This window comes from Sander lucioperca, chromosome 3 (genome assembly GCF_008315115.2).
Source record: "Sander lucioperca isolate FBNREF2018 chromosome 3, SLUC_FBN_1.2, whole genome shotgun sequence".
In the NCBI taxonomy this organism is placed as follows: domain Eukaryota; kingdom Metazoa; phylum Chordata; class Actinopteri; order Perciformes; family Percidae; genus Sander; species Sander lucioperca.
In genome coordinates, this window is record NC_050175.1 from 14451906 (window position 1) to 14470914 (window position 19009).

At 39.2% G+C, this 19009-nt stretch overlaps 1 protein-coding gene across 1 annotated transcript in view; it reads right to left on the bottom strand.

The window, feature by feature from the left end:
• LOC116060614 (transmembrane protein 266-like) overlaps window positions 1–18834 on the bottom strand; it is a 47062-nt gene extending 28228 nt beyond the window's left edge. Inside the window, exons 1-3 of the mRNA XM_031314281.2 lie at window positions 17938–18834; window positions 16951–17086; window positions 4242–4433 (exon numbers count right to left, since the gene is read on the bottom strand). Of these exons, the coding sequence (XP_031170141.1) occupies window positions 4242–4433; window positions 16951–16964 (206 nt within the window). The 5' untranslated portion in view covers window positions 16965–17086; window positions 17938–18834. The remainder of the gene's footprint in view (window positions 1–4241; window positions 4434–16950; window positions 17087–17937) is intronic.
• Between the last annotated feature and the right edge of the window lie 175 nt (window positions 18835–19009).

The following is a 19009-nucleotide window of genomic DNA, read 5'->3' on the forward strand; positions in this document are numbered from 1 at the left end:
GCATTGCTGCAGGAGACCGGTGTTAAACATGATGATGGTGCACGGGCATGGTGCTTGTGAATGTCATTTAAGGAGGCTAATGGCCGCTGTCTGTTTGAGAGGTAGATCGATGCAGTAATGAGGAGACGGAGGCACGGGCGTAATCACCAAAAGCCCAGTGGTGCTGAAATCCACAGAATAAAATAGAATTGGGTCCTGGAGGGCGTTAGACTGACTGACACATTCAGTGAGGCGCTCTCTCGCTACATCTCACTGATTCTAATGACGTGGCCTTAATGTCAGAGGAGGCCTCTTTTCTTCACACGTCCTCAGTTTTTCAGTGCTGATTCCCATTGCTTCCCTGTATTCTGTCTAAAAATCTCACAGGTTGGCAAAAACACCTGATGTGATGCAAGACCCATAAACAACTTAATATTTCACCTCTATTATCACAAAGCAAGAGATACAGTATAAGTGATTAATGTGAAAGATTAGTATAGCGTTTTAAGGTATACTGGAGATGTAACACACACATTACTGGAGCTCATGCCTGGAGCATTTAAATGGAATTTCATTAAAACTAAACGAAAGAATGATGACTTTTACAACTCCCACTGGCAGCATTTTTACAGGCAGACATTTTGCACTAATGACTTGAATATGAAATAGTGACCCCATCACACTAAGCACAGTTTCAGTAAATTGGGCTCCCTGGTAAAATAACCTTCACCGCATTGGCTGGTAAATCTGTTGTTAGAGCTTCTTACAGCAGGGGTTCTTACTGTTTTTTAGCCTCGGGACCAGAAGGAAGAACTTAAATCTCTTGCCCCCGGACCCAAGCTCATTTGAACATATTGGTAGTCTCGTTTTGTGATTACTCAACAACAGCATGCTCGTGACCCAGTTATTGGTCAATTCTAAGCTTAAGCAGCCTTACAGGTATTTCACAAGTTGACCTACAATAGCAAATGCTGCATGCATAATTCATCACTGTATGTTTCCTAACAACACCAGCCCAAGACAGCGAGGACAATCACAGTAAACATACGCACGTCTATCCATTATGCATATGGATGGAAATACATGCTATCACTGACCCTAATATGAAATAGGACACATAATGGCTGTACTGGCTCTGATTCAAGCACAGTGTGAGTGTCGGCACCGCCTACTGTTGACGTTGCGTCTGTGAAATCCATCTGTTTCTGACCATGACTGAAGGCTAACTGAAGGGAACCAATGGAGTGAGACCTGATTTGGTGTCAAACGGAGTACTTGGATGAGGTAGTGTGTATGGATTTGGCGTGTGTTGGGTCCTGTACTACAGCTTATGGTGTTTATGTGCATCCTATTGAGAGCTTGAGCTAAGAGCCAGGTTTGAGTCAGAGTTGCTGGACAGAATAGAATGACTGGACAGTGAGCAGGTTTTGCACAGGGGAAAAAAAATCTGTTAATGTTGTGACTAATCAAAAGGACAGCTGTGATGTGACCTCATATACATATGCTCTGTACCAGCATTTCACACAATCGTGTTAAAGCGGAAAAAGCAAAGGACCACGCCCACGATCAGCAGGTCAGACATTTAACATGCCTTTGACTAAAATGGCGTTACAGTATTTTCTCTTTTTTATCCATATAATTCATTTTTATTGCTTTCTTTCTTGAACTGGACGTTTACAGGACCTAATTGAGTAAGCCTTGAGTCCAATATTCTCTTGGTGCAGTGAAGGCTAAGATCAGAAATCCAAACAGAATTTCCAGCAAGAGGAAAACTAAAACTAAGAATCGTCAAAACAAAAAGTGAGAGCCAAGTAATGATGTTTGGTTAAATACAAATAATAGAAAACACACTTACAAATCAGTCAAGAATAGTCTGTGGCAATGTGTAAGTGAATGATTTCATACATAGTACAACATTAATGACATCAAACAACTGGAAGTGTTGTAGTACAACCTAAACAGCCTGCTTTTGATCACCCATGTGAGACCCAATAAAATAATTCAACGTGACAGCATGTATAGTTAGACTGTACAAAAGACTTAAGAGTGTGATATTATCGGCTCTGCGCTGCAAAATGTCACTTGCAATAAAGGCCCATATTGTCAGCAGGCAGGGGGAGGAGGGGGGATATTTAGTCTAAAATGATGAATTGATCTCAGTTAAGTTATGGACGCTGGACAACCCAGAGGTTGTCACTTAATGATTAATGGACGTAATACTGAGCAACAGTCAAGTCAAGGACTTTGGGAGGGAGACTTAATACATGATGGATGATAATCATGCATACTACATACAGTATAAGGCATTTAACCAAATGTGATGGGGCGTGTGTGCGTGTGTGTGTGTGTGTGTGTGTGTGTGTGTGTGTGTGTGTGTGTGTGTGTGTGTGTGTGTGTGTGTGTGTGTGTGTGTGTGTGTGTGTGGGTGTATGCATGCGTGCACAAACAAGGGCTTTTGGGTAAAACTATAAATAAGTGTAAGTCTGTTAAATGTGAAAATATCCTACCATACTGACATATTGTATCACTAGACAGCAACTACGATAATATGTTGAGCAAAAGGTTGACAGTCTATTCTAGTCAGTATATTCAGATATGTTTAGCTTTCTTGATAAACAGTCTGACAAACTGAATTACAGTAGCATAAGTGTGATGTGGAATCGTAGCTAAAATGTGCAATGTGTCACATCACAAAATTGTAACACAGACTTTCTGTTAAAAAAATATTTAGTATCCAAGCTATGGTGGCCCTGAAGTGCAACAGGACAGCAAATCACACAACACAACACCAAATTGCCACACAGCAATACACCACAACACGACAGCAAATCGCCAATATTTCTTCAGTATGTTTTCAGTGCAGATTTGCTATACATCATATAATATCACACTGCTGACAATGGGAAGATCAGTAAAATTTGCTTTGCATCAATCAGGTCTTCAAGACACTAGAGCTGTATGTTTAGATAGGACCAGTAAGATTGAGTGGCTTACCACTGCTGTCACTGGCTCTTAAGTCTGATGTTTTGGCCAATGTAATCACCTCAGGGTGAAGCTGACCAGCTCTGAATACTAATTGGTTTCAGCAACCTTTTTTACTCTGAATCATTTTTCACATTATGCATGTAAGTACTTACCCCCAACAACTCTCCTTGACATAAGTGTATACCATTTTTCCACAAAATTCAACACACATTTTCATTTGTGTGACATTTTGAATCTGGTGATGCTGCAGTTATTATGCATTTTAAATTAATTTGCATTTCACCTTGTCTAAGGTTTTTTAAGATTCATGCCAGAATGCAGGTGTAAGAGTAATGTCACAATACTCTTTTACTTTAACTCTATTTTATACTTTTTTTTTAAATATACAAACAAAATGGTAAGGTTAATTTGAGCGGATCTCTCTCTCTCTCTCTCTCTCTCTCTCTCTCTCTAGAATTTAACTGTAACATGTGTAAAAAGGAAAAACCCCTGGCAGCTGCTAGTATCAAGAGCAGAAAAGAAATGACTGCAGCAAACAAAATGCATACAAACAAAAAAACACTTCTTCACTCACATCTGTTATGGTTTGTAACAGGTTGACTGAGAAACTGACTGAAAAACACAAACTCTGCCAATCATCCCACTTCACGATATTTGTTTAAATCACATCATTCATTTTTTTGTAGAGAAGGGTATTCTGATATGGTAATATCACTGGTATGTGCACCAACGTTATGATGTGCATTGACAAGAGGTTGTTTTAAAAGGCAGGCTAGCTATTCATTTGCTGCTGATGGAGAACAATTTGAAGCTTTTATAGAAGACATTTTTAGTAGTTTGTATACACTCTGATGTGAAATCAGTAATAACATAAGAAAGAGAAAATGGGGGATCATCTGAAGCCAGCAGAGAAGTGAAGGGGTGCTATAAAGGTACAAATCCAACCAGTTACCAAAATCTGGTCAGTTTTTCTAACAAACATAACATGATAAGGTATAAATACACTGACTGTGAGTGTGTTTGTGCCACTTCCAACTGATTTTAGAAAAGTCCCCTACAGTAGAAAACAGTACCACCAGTGTGTCACACCTCACTGTTGCCAAAATGTTCACAGAAGCAAATTGTTGTCACTGTGAATTAACCCAAAAAGCAGTTTGAAACCAAAAAATGATCACGTCTGTCACTCACACTTGCCACAGAGGCAAATCATATTAAAAACAAATAAACCAAATGTATCTATCATATTGAACAATGCTCACAACAGTAGCTTCACTCACCCTTCTCGGTTTTCATCTTCATCTGCGTTGGAGAGGAGCTGCGAGCCAGCCAGCGAGAGGTCAAGAGCTGCGAGGGGCAGATCTCTGTAGCCAAAACTCACCAGCTGCACTGGAGGAGCCAAGTACTGGTTCTCATCCTCCACTGGCTGGGAGATGATCTCCAAGTCCGATAGACCGGCCTGCTCCACTTCCCTAGTTACATGCCAACACCAGCAACAGAAAAACAAAACACACACACACATGCAAGCACAAGCAGGAGACAGAATAGAAGCATACATTACTTTAAAAAAACACACAGACACATTTCTGAGATGTGAGCAGAACTATTCAATCACACCAGTAAAATTAATATAGAATTGATGCTAGACTGGAAACATTTAGGGGGTGGATGCCATGTCAGAAAGAAAAATGCCAGATTAGTGTCATTCTCTGGTAGCCTTGAATAAGCCATATTTGTTCAGGTAAACACTTAAATACTTTAAATTTAAAAAACACAGTGAAATGGCATTAATCAATTACCATAAAAGTAGCAGATATAGCCTAGATATCAGAGCGGAAGAAAAAGGACAGCGTTTTGTTATGCATACGTATGAGCACAAAAGCAGTGCAGATAAAAAAAACATTTTTTTCAGCCCAGCAACTTCACTAAGAACACGTTCTTATTAACAGTGATGGCCTCAGGGAGTAAATGCAGGGTCAAAGAGGGTTACACTCCAACACCCACTCAGCACTAGGGAGCAACTGAGCACTCACACAATCTTCCACTGTTGAGGATCAGAGAAGCTGCAGGTACAGTGCCTTGCTCTAAGACAGTGATTACTGGGGGGAGAGCGTGTGTTGCAGTTGTAGTAAACAAGCCTTATTCACACAACACATACAAAAAGAAGAATGTGACAGCATTGAAGACAATGTTGTAATGATAACAGATTATTGAAGTAAACAACTCTACAGATCACTGTTAGATTTTTTTTTACAATGTTTCTATTATGCTCATCATTTTTTAATTATTTAAATGCCACACCAGTATTAGGCTATTTGAAGTGTGTAATGTTAATGAGTAATGTTATCTCTCCAAGTTATGCTACTACACAACTAAGCTAATTAAGCTACTTGGTTGTGGCAGGTCATCCTCAGCTACAGTGATGTTAGCTAGCAAGCTAAAGTTTTCCAGCTTTATTACACAACATTGTTAAATACTTGATTCTGATTGGTCAATCATGACATTGTACAGTCCGTTATTTCTGTATAACAGACCGTTGCCATGGATGGAGAACTTATCAAAGACTCTGGAGGACCACTTTAAATCAATAAAATCGTTTTTGAATAAAACATTTGTGCTCATACAGAGCTTATACATGTACCGCTAATCAGCGGATCACATAGGGAGAGAGAGGGTGGAGAAAACGGGGATCGCTAACAGCACTAATGGCAATGGTGCAAACAGAGCGTTAGTCAGCTCCATAGTTAGCTTACTCACTGGGCTTCCGCCAATGCTTCCCGCCGGAGAGTTGTGCTCATCAGCGGTAAAGTTAACCGTCTCGACTGGGACGCAGGCGCTATCAGCAGGTAACCTCAATTCTACATTATCCTTCACATAAAGTAGGGTAGTTTGATTATAATAGCAGAAACTCTTTCACATAATTAAAGTAAATGATTTTTAAAACAAATTTCAATTTAGTGATACCCATTTGTCTGAGGTAAAACATATAGATAACATGTACATGGATCAAATGTTATACAGTAAATGACAGGTTGGATGTTAATCTAATACATATACCAACATTCCTCTGTGTTCATACCAGCAAACCTCCACCCTACACCCTTATCCACCTAGAGTCTTTATCTAAACACATCAAGGCTGCTCAGTTGTGGGCCAGCAGCATATAACCCAGAGTGCCCACAAGCCCCAGTTGTGTAAAAGCTGGGCCATCTCAGTAGAGCGTAGAGGTGGAAACAAATGCTGAGTGCAGCTGCGACTGACTGTGTGTGCCCTGTGGTGTGTATTTTTAGACCAGAGCAGATGCTGGTGTAACATGTCTGCTATGACGTCATCGCCTCTCCTTTTGTCAGCTGAGTGGATCCCCACCAACGTCAAAGGAAGTCAGGAAATGGGTGAATGGGGAGGGGAAACTGGAGGAGGACTGGGAGAAAATGGGGTTGGATATCAGTGCTTGCAAGGACAGGGGTGGGCAATAAATAAAGAAAGGAGCTATGAACAATAAAAGAAGAGAAGATGGATAAAAAAAGAAATGGACCTGAGAGACTGGGTTGGAAGTAGAAAGAGGCGCAAGGGAAAGACAAGGGGGGAAGAGGAGCACAAAGGTTCAGGAGGAGGACTGACAGTGAAACGAGGAGGTCATACATAGAGAGTGAAGAAAAACAAAGGTAAATAGGGAGAAAATGGTAAGGGGAGAGAGAGAGGAAAGAAAGTTGACTACAGATAGACATAGGGAAAAAGAGAGTGGAAATGTAAGGGTGATAAGACGTGATAAAAAGGAAAACGAGGTGGTAAAAGAGAGGAGAAGGTGCCTCCATTTTCTCACAGATATAAATATCAAAATCTAAAGTTAACTTTTAAGCATGATAGGTCATTCTCTATTTATCTCATGTCTTAGGTACTCATAAAACTCAAAGAAAAACTGAAGTGATTATATAAATGGTTGTGTGCAGAGAGAACAACAAAGGGTATATTCAGCAGCCATTTGCCATACACGTATACACTTTTTCCATTTTGCGTTTCTGAGTTCTTTTTCTTCCTCCTCCCACAGTCATCTTCAGATGGCCATGACAAACAACACTGAGTGACCTAAAACATTGAGAGGAGAGACATGAATCTGACAGAGAGGAATACCTTAAGGAAAGGACATACAGGTAAACAGACAGGACAGGACAGATAGATATGCAAAACCCCAAACCCCACACACACACACACACACACACACACACACACACAGTGACCCTATCCAACAACACAAGCACGGTTTATTAAAATATACAGTGATAATGTCAACGCTAAAGGGCCTTTGATGCAATCTGGAGTGACCTGAGCTGTTGGAGGGCATCATAATATCTGAGAATGAGTGTGTGTGTGTGTGTGTGTGTGTGTGTGTGTGTGTGTGTGTGTGTGTGTGTGTGTGTGTGTGTGTTTGGCAGGACAGCCTGTTATGGGAATCATGATGACATCATCAAAGCCACCAAGGCTGATCTGATCTAAACTCTGACTCTATGAATTTAACACCAGGAAATAAGGAAGTAACCAGCCAAATACATACGGAAATAATATTAGATATCAACATTTCTTTCACTTTAATCCAAGGCACCAAGCAGCTTCTAACTGAGCCATACACATAACTTAAATATGAGTGACTACACTAGGAAACAAGTCCTTAAAAGACCATGCTAAGTTTTTGAGCAACAGCACTGTGAAGGTGCAGGTTAAATATTGAACTATGTGCAGCGTGAACAAGGCAACTGGAAGCAAATATGTCTTGCCCTGTTTTTCATTGAAATGAATGGGGAGTGGTGTTTGGTCTAAGCACATCTTCAGTCAGCTTACGCATTATAGCTGCTACCAGGACATTTTGAAACATGAATTTGCAACCCCTGCATCCACCTCCTTACAGCACATACTCTCCACAGCTGAGGCCATGTGCTGGCATTTCCCACACAAGCACCTATCAAACAAAAGGTTTGGTAGGGAACTGTCTTTTCATCTCCCTAAGCTAATGCCAGTCACTTACCAAGATACCTGTCCAGTTCTCCACTGGTTCTCCTCACACCACAACTCAGTTTCTCTCCGAAGGCCGTTACTTCTCCTGATTCTCAGCTGCTCCAGGTCTCTTGGACACCTAGCAGGCTCATAATTGTAAGGTCTATCATATGAATATGAATACAAATGTTCAACTTCTCCAGTGTCAAAATTAGCATTGTGATCCATATTTATTAATGTTAAACTGACCGATCTCCCTCCTTGCTACGTCACGTCGTCCTTTTTTTAAACCCAACAAGTAAACAAATGAACACCAACAGAGCATGAATATAAGGAAAAAGGCACCAGCTGTAGTTATGTTACCACAACAAAACCACTGAACACAACAACCAAATGAATGAGTCACAGCCATTGTAAGCAGGTGTATTCTTTACCTGTTTCAGGTAAATAAGCATGTGCCCATTGGCTGCAGAGACCTTAAGCTGTACACACTCTCTGTCCCAATGGAAATTCGGCAAAATTCCTGTACAAAATGGCCTGGCTCATCTATTTATCATTCAAGGTGAAATAGTCTTATTTTCTCACTTTTGAGAAGGTAGTGCCTAGTACCTTTCTTTAATGTTGCCAGTCAGCTCTATAGCCAGTAAACCACAGCTGAATAAGAGAGCTGACTTGTTCTCCCAAGCCGTCTAAAAAAAAAATGGGTAGACGTGCTTGAAGAAGGTTGAAAGAAAGCTATAGCAACACAAAGGAAAATTATGACATATAATTACAAAATAACTGCCAGAATACTTCACAGACTGAAGATTCTTCATATGATGAAAGTTAAGGGTGAAAGCTTCTTCAAAAAGTAGAGGTGGTAGCAGTTCCCAAGCGTAGTCTATCATCTCTGCATGTATAGCATACAACAGCAGTGTTATTTGTTTTTCATTAATAAAAACCCTTTGTTTTCAACATGAAGTGTTATTGCAGTCTAGTCTCAAGAGTTGCTGCCCTCATCCTAATTTGATAGGATTGTTTTCCTTGGCAAGAGGGTCGTACATTTCTTTGAAAATACATACTCTATATAGTCAAAATACAGTCACCAGAGGCTGTAATGCTGTTGACTCGTGTACAATGCAATATGTTTTATATGAGTGAAGAAGAATATCACTTTTTTTTCTGTAGACAGCAGCCTTTTCTTGTCTTTTCAGAAAATGTAATGATTTCAGTAATGGACAGGTACAAAGCATACATGCATACAAATACAATGAAATAATGAACAGAATGAGAGAATAACACAGCAGGAAATTAAATCTGTAAATGTAAGTTTAAGGAAGCCTGTCTTAAAATAAACTTAAAAGAGGACTTTAGAGTCAGTTAGCTTTATATTCTCCTATAAAACAAGTTGTCAAGAGGTAAGAATGTCTGTGATGTAGGAAGTGGCCGTTCTGAGGCAGGCTTTACAATTGACTCAAGAATTTGGCACTCAATATGTTCCTTTGAAGGCCCTGAAAACCTATTAACTCAATCCTTCTACTACTATGAGCGATGTAGTCCTACATAAATATAAAATCATTGGAAAAGTTCTGTTTATTTCAACTGAGAGATTTGTGTATTTTGTGTTTTGTCTGTGATCTTCTGGCTGGTTTAAGGTGGGCTGGGCTCAGTGGCCATGTATTTCTGAGGACCAATGAGGATTTTGCAACATTTAAATCAGAATGTGATGACAGTTGTGCGGTTGCCTGCTTATGTTTTTCAAAACTTAAACTGTGTTATTTAATTCTAAATATTTAGGGTATGAATAATTACATAGGATTTAGTTTCCAGGGGCTTTAAATTACAAGTAAAAATAAATTTGCACACACTATTTAGTAGAAGCAACATCCCCCTACTGTAGTTATTTAATCTTTCAAGCATACCATATGTATGCCATTATACCATTATGTTTAATAAAAACTTACAGTTGGTGGCTTTCAGTGCAACATTACTATTACTGACTTAGTTCTGCACTATAAAATTACCAACCGAAGGGCATGCAATGTGTCATTGTGTATCCAACTACAGTAATGTGTGTCAGGATGGACTAGTATGCTGTTGTACTGTGGAAGTTGTCAATGTGCCTCTATGACAAATATCTCTGCTTATTTTACTTGGCAAAGACTTAATTCCCACTCTGAGACTGTGGATGTGCAGTATTATGCCACAGCAGGTTGGCCTGATAGATGTTGTCCTCTCCATACTTCTCCTACACACAACATCTCATCTATACCACCTCTCATCTACAGCACAGCAGCAGGTTTGTCTCTCTTCCCAAACAATCAGTACCGTACACATAACCACTCATGACAGACACAAGCTGTCCAGACCCCTCCGGCTCACAGCTTACAGTAACGTTCCCTGGTGCACTGCCAGTTGAGATATCAGGAAAAGCTGCTGACCCAGCCCATAGATTTGTACAATGTTCGGCAAAGTTTTTATGTGGAGCAATAGGGTTAGGCATGCATTCTGACATATTGAATGAATGAATGTTTTGCTACCCCACTCGCAGACTTAAACTTGCTTTTTTTGTGTCAAAGTTACATTAATGTTGCATGGAAAATGCAGACTCATTTACAAAGTGGGCTGTACATCATAGCTCCCTATAAATTATACCCAAAAGAGACTAAATAAACAAAAATGAATATTATGAAAAGTATAGTATGAATTTAACAGCACCTAAAAGGTGCTGTTCAGCATACAGGTGTTGTAATAATTTTGTTATAATTCATTAATATAATATACATGGCAATGACTTTAATGCACTAAAATCCAAACAATGTCAATGAAAAAAACCCAAAGGACAAACCCGCCTCTGTTTCTAAGTATAAATACAACATTTTTGCTGTCTTAAATACAAATACTGACCTTTCTGAGTAGTTCTTATCTAACGGGAAAGTGGCAATTGCAAAATTCTCAAAAGCATTATTTTATGGAAAGACTAAAAAGACTGCAACTGCAGTAAAGCACCCACAGGAAAGAAGTGATATTCAGGGGAGCAGGATTCCCTGGGGCTGGCAGATAAAAGTACATTGTGGACTGTAGAGTTGTGGGCCAGGTAGGAAAGGTCATTATGTGACAAAAGTTGCTCAAGGGACTTCACTGACCAAAACAGAAGGTCATGTAAGTAACTGGAAGCCAGTGGCGCAGAAGAATGTTCTGCCTCCGACAACTAGAGGTGTCTCGCTCATGACCCTTGGGACCCCTATGCAATAAGACAGACTTGCAAGCAGCCCTTTGGAACAGAAAAGAAATGGCTGTGTTTGCTTATTAGCAAATGTTAGCATAAGTACCTAGCCTGGCTGTAGACTCTTAGTCTTGTTTAGGGGCCATCTCTCTAATATCGGCAAACATATACAGGTATAAATAAAGGCATAAATAAATAAATAAATCTTTTGAAGCCTAACTACAGAAAAAAAAAATCCTAACAAAACATGTATGGACATTCTAATATCAATTAGGCTTCAAAGTGCTTCAAAGTAAACTCCTGTTAATATCCTGTTTAAACTTTTATTGAAAACTGCTCTAAATTCCATCTGCACTCTGCATTATGAAATAAGATCTACTATTCACTGAATGAGATCCATTTCATAGTAGTCCTATTAACAGTGATACAGTGTACATTATAGTAGGTGGTATATATTTCTATGTCAGGCAGCATACAGTCTAGTATAATTAAAAAAAAAAGTACCATGGAATGGAAATATGTGGGAAAAAAAACCTGCTTTCATATTTTAACATATAAGTAGTGTAAATATGTACAATATATCAAGAAAATGAAACCTATAAGCCATTATACCCACATTCCATTACATCAAACATAGATGCTTATCACCTCCCATTGAGAAGCACAATGGCAGTTTTAAAAAAAATACACTTTCTGTGGGAGTAAAGAAAATGTATTTCCATCCAGGCACATTTTATCCTGAACCACTCTCCACTCTGTCCAAGGCCTAAGTGGACTACAAGATCAACACACACACCTTAGATTAGGCTGTCTGACTACAACGCCTGAGGATCTTAAACACACCCAAAACTTGGCCACAACATGGAGACACAAAACAGATGTTCTCTGCTCCCACCAGCTGCTGTGGAGAACTTTGGAGAAGCTGGACATCATTGTGTATTAGTGTTATGCACTCATCGCATAGGAGTATGTACACTGGTGGTGTAACAGCAAACACTGCAAACAATTTCACAACTTCTGACTTATAGTCAGACTCAATGCCTAAATGTACGGCATATAGACATTTCACACTTGCATGTTTGTTGTAGCACCATAAACTTAGGAAGTGTCTTTTTCTTGCTGCTGAGAAAGTACAGACAGTGAGTAACGTTGTCTTTGTTGCTGACTCACATACAACGTAATATAGATTTCACACCAAATGACGAAGACGACGCAAAAGAAAGACTGTCAGCTTTTACCCACGGGGCTTTACTGGCATCTAGATTAAAACATGCTAAAACAGTGATACCAGCAGAAAAAAATACTTCACCTCACCTTTCGTACCACTTGTATTTTGGTTAATATGTATACACCTTAGTCAATTCAACGGTCTTTTCAAGGTAATAGCTTGGAAAACACAACTTGACATATGGCACAGTGTTCACGTTGTAGGACAAAACACCTGCCATTACTGCTTCAGGTAATTTCTTAGAACACCCAATTCAACTTCCAGAGAAACTTTTGTAATTTCATGCCAGTGGATATTAATGAATTCTGCCAGGGACATTAGCTCATTAATAATATTACAGATTAAACTATGATGAATTGGTGGACTGCACAATGGACTGTTAGCCCTGGTGTGACCAGTCTCTTATCTGACCTTTACAGATACAAGCTGTATAAGACACAGGAGACACAGAGATCCTCCTGGGCCAGGACTAAGACAGCACATGTACATAAGTCATCTTCATAATGGAGAAGTTCGTGGACCTTTTTACACTGTGTCAGTTTCCAATAATAGATTATTTTAATTTCTACAGACACTTAAGGGAATACGGATCTTGAAAGACTTAATGAGTGAAAAGACAGATTTCTGTGGACTTGTGAAACTGACTTAACTGACTGATTTGTTTCTTCTGCACTGTATTTTAAACATAGGAGACACAAAGTATATTCTGTACGTCTGTATTTGAGGTATTGCCTGCTGCATCTTGGGCATTATGCAGAATTTGTAACAACAGTCGTTATCTTATTGAATTTTGAATGTACAATTCAGTAAAGACTGAGTGAATAATTAGAATTATAATGGCATTTCCAGGAACAATTTACTGGAGGGAGACTTTTCCCGCAGATAACACTGATTAGTTTGAAAATGACAATGTAATGATGATATACTGAGGAAGCTCTAATGATATAGGTGTTCACTTGTCGAAAAAAAACGGTCAGGCAAGGATGGCTCCAAATGTCATCAGAGATAAAGGTATGTTGAAGTTGCTGAGTCTTTCATAACACATAGTGAGCAAAGACTGCAAAAGATGTAAAATTATACACCCATATCTCAACAGTGTGGTTCCGAGAGTGAAAATCCCATTTATTTATATTTTATTTTGATTATTAGCCATAATGTTTAAACCATCCGAGGTAGACTTACCACAAGCTACAAGATTGTGAAACGAAGGTGTATGCCCCTGTAGAAGCCACAAGTCGAATGAAATCAACCTTGTTTTAAGAACAACATGTTTTATTTGCGATGTCATGGAGAAGTACTCCACTACCCACAATCCTAAGCATAACAGCGACGTCTCCAATTGGTGGAGCTCGCTATTACCATGGAAATGTTTACTGCTCCTGTGAACGGCTAGCAAGCTGCTACCACTGAAGTCTATGATCGTTTATGTACACAGTCTTGTATCTCTTATTTTCGCATTCTATCTGTTTTTCATTTTTGCGACTACATTTTTGTCATCATTATTCCAGATTGCATTGTGTGGGTTTAATAAGAAACAACCTTTTACGAATATAAAAGGGATAGACGGTTGAAATAAGACCACTAATAACAAAAAGTGTGAATTTCGAACCGAAAGGGTTTTTGCGAAGGTTTTTCCAAGAAAGAAACTAAGACTTATAGTGCCGACTATATTTTAAAGTACTTTTTCCACACCAAGATGGGTGGCAAGAAGGCCCAGTTTGGAACTGGTAAAGTCCTCTCGGAGGCCAGGTTTGGAACCTGAGTTGCAACAGAAAACATAAGTCCCCTGGGATGCCCGAGTTGGACTCGGTTAACTTGTTCTTATACGGCACTGTAAATTTTATTCTCGTCTTTTATCTGTTTTTAATTTTTGTTTTATCGTTTTTAACTGCTCGTTAATGTTTTATGTAAAGCACTTTGAATTGCCCTGTTGCTGAAATGTGCTATACAAATAAAGCTGCCTTGCCTTCCCTTGTACCTTTGCCTTTTTTGCCATTTTCAAAATGTTTTTTTTGCGCCGAATCAAATGTTTTATGGTCAGGATTCATCTCGTGGCTGGCTGGTTAAAACTCTTTATATACAATGGAGCAATTGAATGGTGACTGTCGAGCTCTATTTTACTATGAACTTAACGTGTAAAATCGGTGTAGTGTCCCTTTAATTTGATATGCTGACTGACAGATACTGACTGACACTTACTCAGGCTTAATGTTTTAAAAGCCAGTGTTCTTTTTAAAAACATATCAGCCCTAATGCTCATCATAAAGATTTCCTAACTTACATTTGTTATTATCCATTGCTAATAAACGGCATACGTTATGTCAGTGTACTTATGAAAAGAGACAATTAGGCAGACTAGGGGGACACTCGTAGGCAGCATTTCTCCCAACAGGTAGAAAGACACCATCTGCTTGTCAACTCTCACCCTCTGAACCAACATCCAACCTCTTCACCCTCCCACTGGCATTGAATAAACAACAGGGTGAATGAAGGGTGAAAGACGAATGGTCCTGACCAGTGCCGAGGACCCTTTAGAGTCTTAAAGGGAAATCCACCCTAAAATGCAATTTACTATATAAATTAATCTCATGAAGTTAGACTCTTGAGATTAGATTTTCTTAAGCCAGTCACAAATTTCAAAGATTTTGAAGTACTTTACATGAGTATTTCCATTTTCTGCTACTGTCTACTTCCCTACATTTTAGACAGAAATATTAAGCCCCAAGGAGGTCTAATTGTCCAATATTTTACAATAAGGCAAATATTACAGAAAAGTCCAAATAATAAATACAACTTTTTGTAGCAGAACTGTTTTCTTCTTTCCAAACCCATTAACATCTCATGACCCTTCAGATGTAATTTGTGACCCTTTTACACACCAGTAAATAATGTAATAAAAACCATAGCTCCCCCTCAAACAGCAACAACAGTAAAATACTGCTTACACATTGATGCTTCAGTATTAACAATCTAATAATATCATAGAAAAGAATAAATCAATCACAGGCCATTTTTCTGCCAAACCAGTACTTTTATTTTTGATACTTTAAGTACATGTTGCTGATAATCCTTCTGTACTATTGCCTAATTAGGATTTTAAGTACTTTTACTTAGTATTTTTTACACTGTTATACTGGTACTTTTACTTCAATAAAGGATCCAAGACCGATTTTACAGAGCACTGATACATTATCTACTTTTAAATCTAAATATATCAACAACAAAAAAAAAAAAAAAAATATATATATATATATATATATATATATATATAAATTGCTAATATGAAGCTGAGAATATGTCAGACTCTTTGTATACAATCAAGCACTAGTTTGTATGAAATAAAGGTCTGTTTCCCTAATAATCACCAAGTATAAATTATGTTTATACTGTACATCCAGTGCTACTTTACTATAAACACCAAGGTTAAAATACTTTTGCACATATGGATGAATAATGAAAAGAGGAATTAAAACCAAAGTTTGTTTCTCATTTTAGATTGTTTTGTTTTTGTACTGTATCTTAAGGACATGATCATCAGTCTTCATGAGTGAAAGCTTCTTTCTGGTGGACTGTGGAAAGTGACTGTGAGCTATAGTAATCTGTTTTAGGATGCATTTTACCTTAAACACAGCATGATATGACATTGCTACTGATATCTGCTGAGCTTAGCTCTGTATGGGAACATGAGCAGAACTGGTTCTCTTATAAAAGCACAAATGGAGCAATGATTTAGGGCTATTCATCTAGGTCAAGAGAATAAATGCAGCTAGTTAAGAAGAGACACATTAGAGAGTCATGCTACACCAGCAGAATCATGACTTAACAGAGAATAATGATTTTCCAGTGTTCTCCCTTACCTCTTACTCTTCACACACACACACACACAAACTAACAAACATGCACACAGGCTACAGCACGGTCCCTCTGTAATGCATCAGCTGTTCTCACTACGCACTTGGAGAGCACAGTTTAAAAATGGAAAGCTGGGAGAAAACTGGAGGTGGAGAGGAGTTTTTGGAAAAATGTTTAATCTTAATCAATATACTATATATTGTTCCACAGAGAGGATTAGCATGACACGTGTTTACGGCTGCAGAATGGACGCTTTGTAATCAGCGTTGTGCAGGTGTGTTTCTGCATCTCAGTTTGCATCTGTGTTCAGCATTCAGAGTGACCAGGATAAGACCACGGATGTATTAAGAGAGGGTCAGACCCCTCAACGGTAGCAATGTCTGTGTGAATAAAGGTCATTATTGTAAAAAAAAAAAAAATAATAAAAAAAGGGAGGCACCGAAACCTGTTTCCCAGGTGGAGATCAGAAAAAAAGAGGGATACTGGAAAAAGTGTAATGTGAAAGGAAGACGATAGAATCCATAAGAATGTGGTCTATGTCCTACAGACACTCCCTATTCACAGTTCTGCATTTCTGACATTTAACCATACATTTTTATAGGTTACACTTTAAACCCATTTTTATTTTTTTTGCCATACATAGGGAAATAAAAGAAACACTGGTTTGGAATATGAGGAGAGTGAGGAAGACAAGAAATAAATGGACTATACTCACTCAGCATTTGCCATGATGCTGGCTGATGGATAGAGGAGAGATGTGGAGATTGTTGTCACAAGGTTTCCACACAGTTCTGGCTGTTTAGTACTGCAGTTCACCTTTTCACCTGATAGTTGCTGCTCTCATGTTGAACCTGGGAAGAACACGGTCATTATCGCAAGTGAATAACATATTTAAAAACATATTGCACAGTGATGCAACAAACAAAGCAAGATTGACTAATGTTACAGGACTAATAATAATCTGGGTGGCTGGCAACTTTAAATTCAGTGCCACAGTGGCCGGAGATGCAGAAAGTTAGTTATAGGCCTGTTATCTGCAGCATTTCAATATCAATCAAAACTGTAAAATTCCCTGACAGATATTGTAACAATGTTACAATGTTACAATAATGTGTACCACCTTCTGATATAAGGCACATTCAATACAGTCATTTAAGGAACACTGGTGTGAAGCTCCTTCTTTCAACTGCATCCTATAATGTGTTTATTTTATCTGGTGATGAAAAATATGTTAAAATTGGTGGATCTCATTGCTTTCATCACACGCTTGACATGCCATGAGGAACCTGTTTGAGGGCATGGTAAGTTACAAAGGTAAATGTCAGACTAACAGAAACCCCAACCCTTTCAGCTCAAAAAGTTGTATTCATTGAAAATGTAAGACGTCGACAATACTAGATTGACTATACTCCACGTAGTCCCCAAAATACTATTGTGACCCCAAAGATAAGAGAACTTTTGTAAATGTAAACTTTTAATCACATTTAACAGTGATCAAACATTTAAACACTCTGCAAACAGAACTGGGTTCATGCATTTTCAATTCCTGCCATTAGAGGAATAAATCCATGCATCTGTGATTACAAATTGAACTGATTTACTTGCTGGTATCAGATTCCAACTAAATGGCAGTTCTGCACACAACTACTCTGAGCTCCTCGCTGTACATAAATGAATTATTTATTTGCATCAAAGCACCTACCTGTGTGAGATTTACATTGTTGACGGGTAATCGAGCCTCTTGCTGCCCCCTTGCTGATAGTAATGTCTCCCTCGGTGGTGATCAGAGTAAGTGAAGCAGCAGCAGGCTCGCAGTGTGTGTAGGCTGCAGCTATCCTTAGCACGTTTGCATTGGACGAGCACCACTGCTGCTTCTGCTGCTTCCGCTGCTCCCACTTGCGCTGCTTGGATATCAGTGCAAAACCAAAGAGGGGCTGAAGCTCAAATGCAAGAAGCATCGTCACCCGGCAAGATCATATTGTGATCATAAGTGTTATTCAGACTGATCAAATAACGAGCCTTTAAGTGCAATATCCTCCTGGTTGGTAGGGGTTTTAAGGGGTTGCGTGTGCTGCTCTAGATTCAGATCCGCTCCTCAGCCGAGGGTTTCCCCGGCGAGCGCAGTGGGGAACCCTGCGGAAGGAGCTGTCCAGGTGCTGAAGCGAGCCCGACGAAGCCTCGGCTCTCTACCGACCCTCCTTCCACACAGCAGCGGCCGGGCAACACAGCGAATTTCATCCAAACGCCATCAAAACATTGACGTTTTCGTGGCGGAGACTGACAGTATCCAATAAATCGTGTGACATTTGCATCGCTCCGGTCACGACATAGCAGTCTAAAAATGTTGGCCGTGGAGTGGACGCGTGTGTGTGTGTGTGTGTGTGTGTGTGTGTGTATATATATATATACGCGTGTGTGAGAAAAAGAAAGCCTGTGAGTAGATTTTCTCAGTTCCCGATTGAGGCCAATTTGAGAGCGGATTATCGCCACAGATGATTTTATTAGCTTTACGCCTGGTAGGTCGTCCCTCACCGTGTCATGAGTGTTTTTTTATGGTTACCCAAAATAAAGATACTATGGGAATATAAATCGCCTTTACAGCAATTGGCTTAACCGTTTGTCATTCATTGGGATTAGCCAGTCGATGGTTAAAGCGCACATCAATCAATCTCAAGCGTCTCTTCCTTAATTTAAACACGCCTGGACGGGGGCTGCTGAAGATGTTATAGGCTGAGGCTCACATTTCAGGGTGTGCGCAAATATGGAAAAGTGGG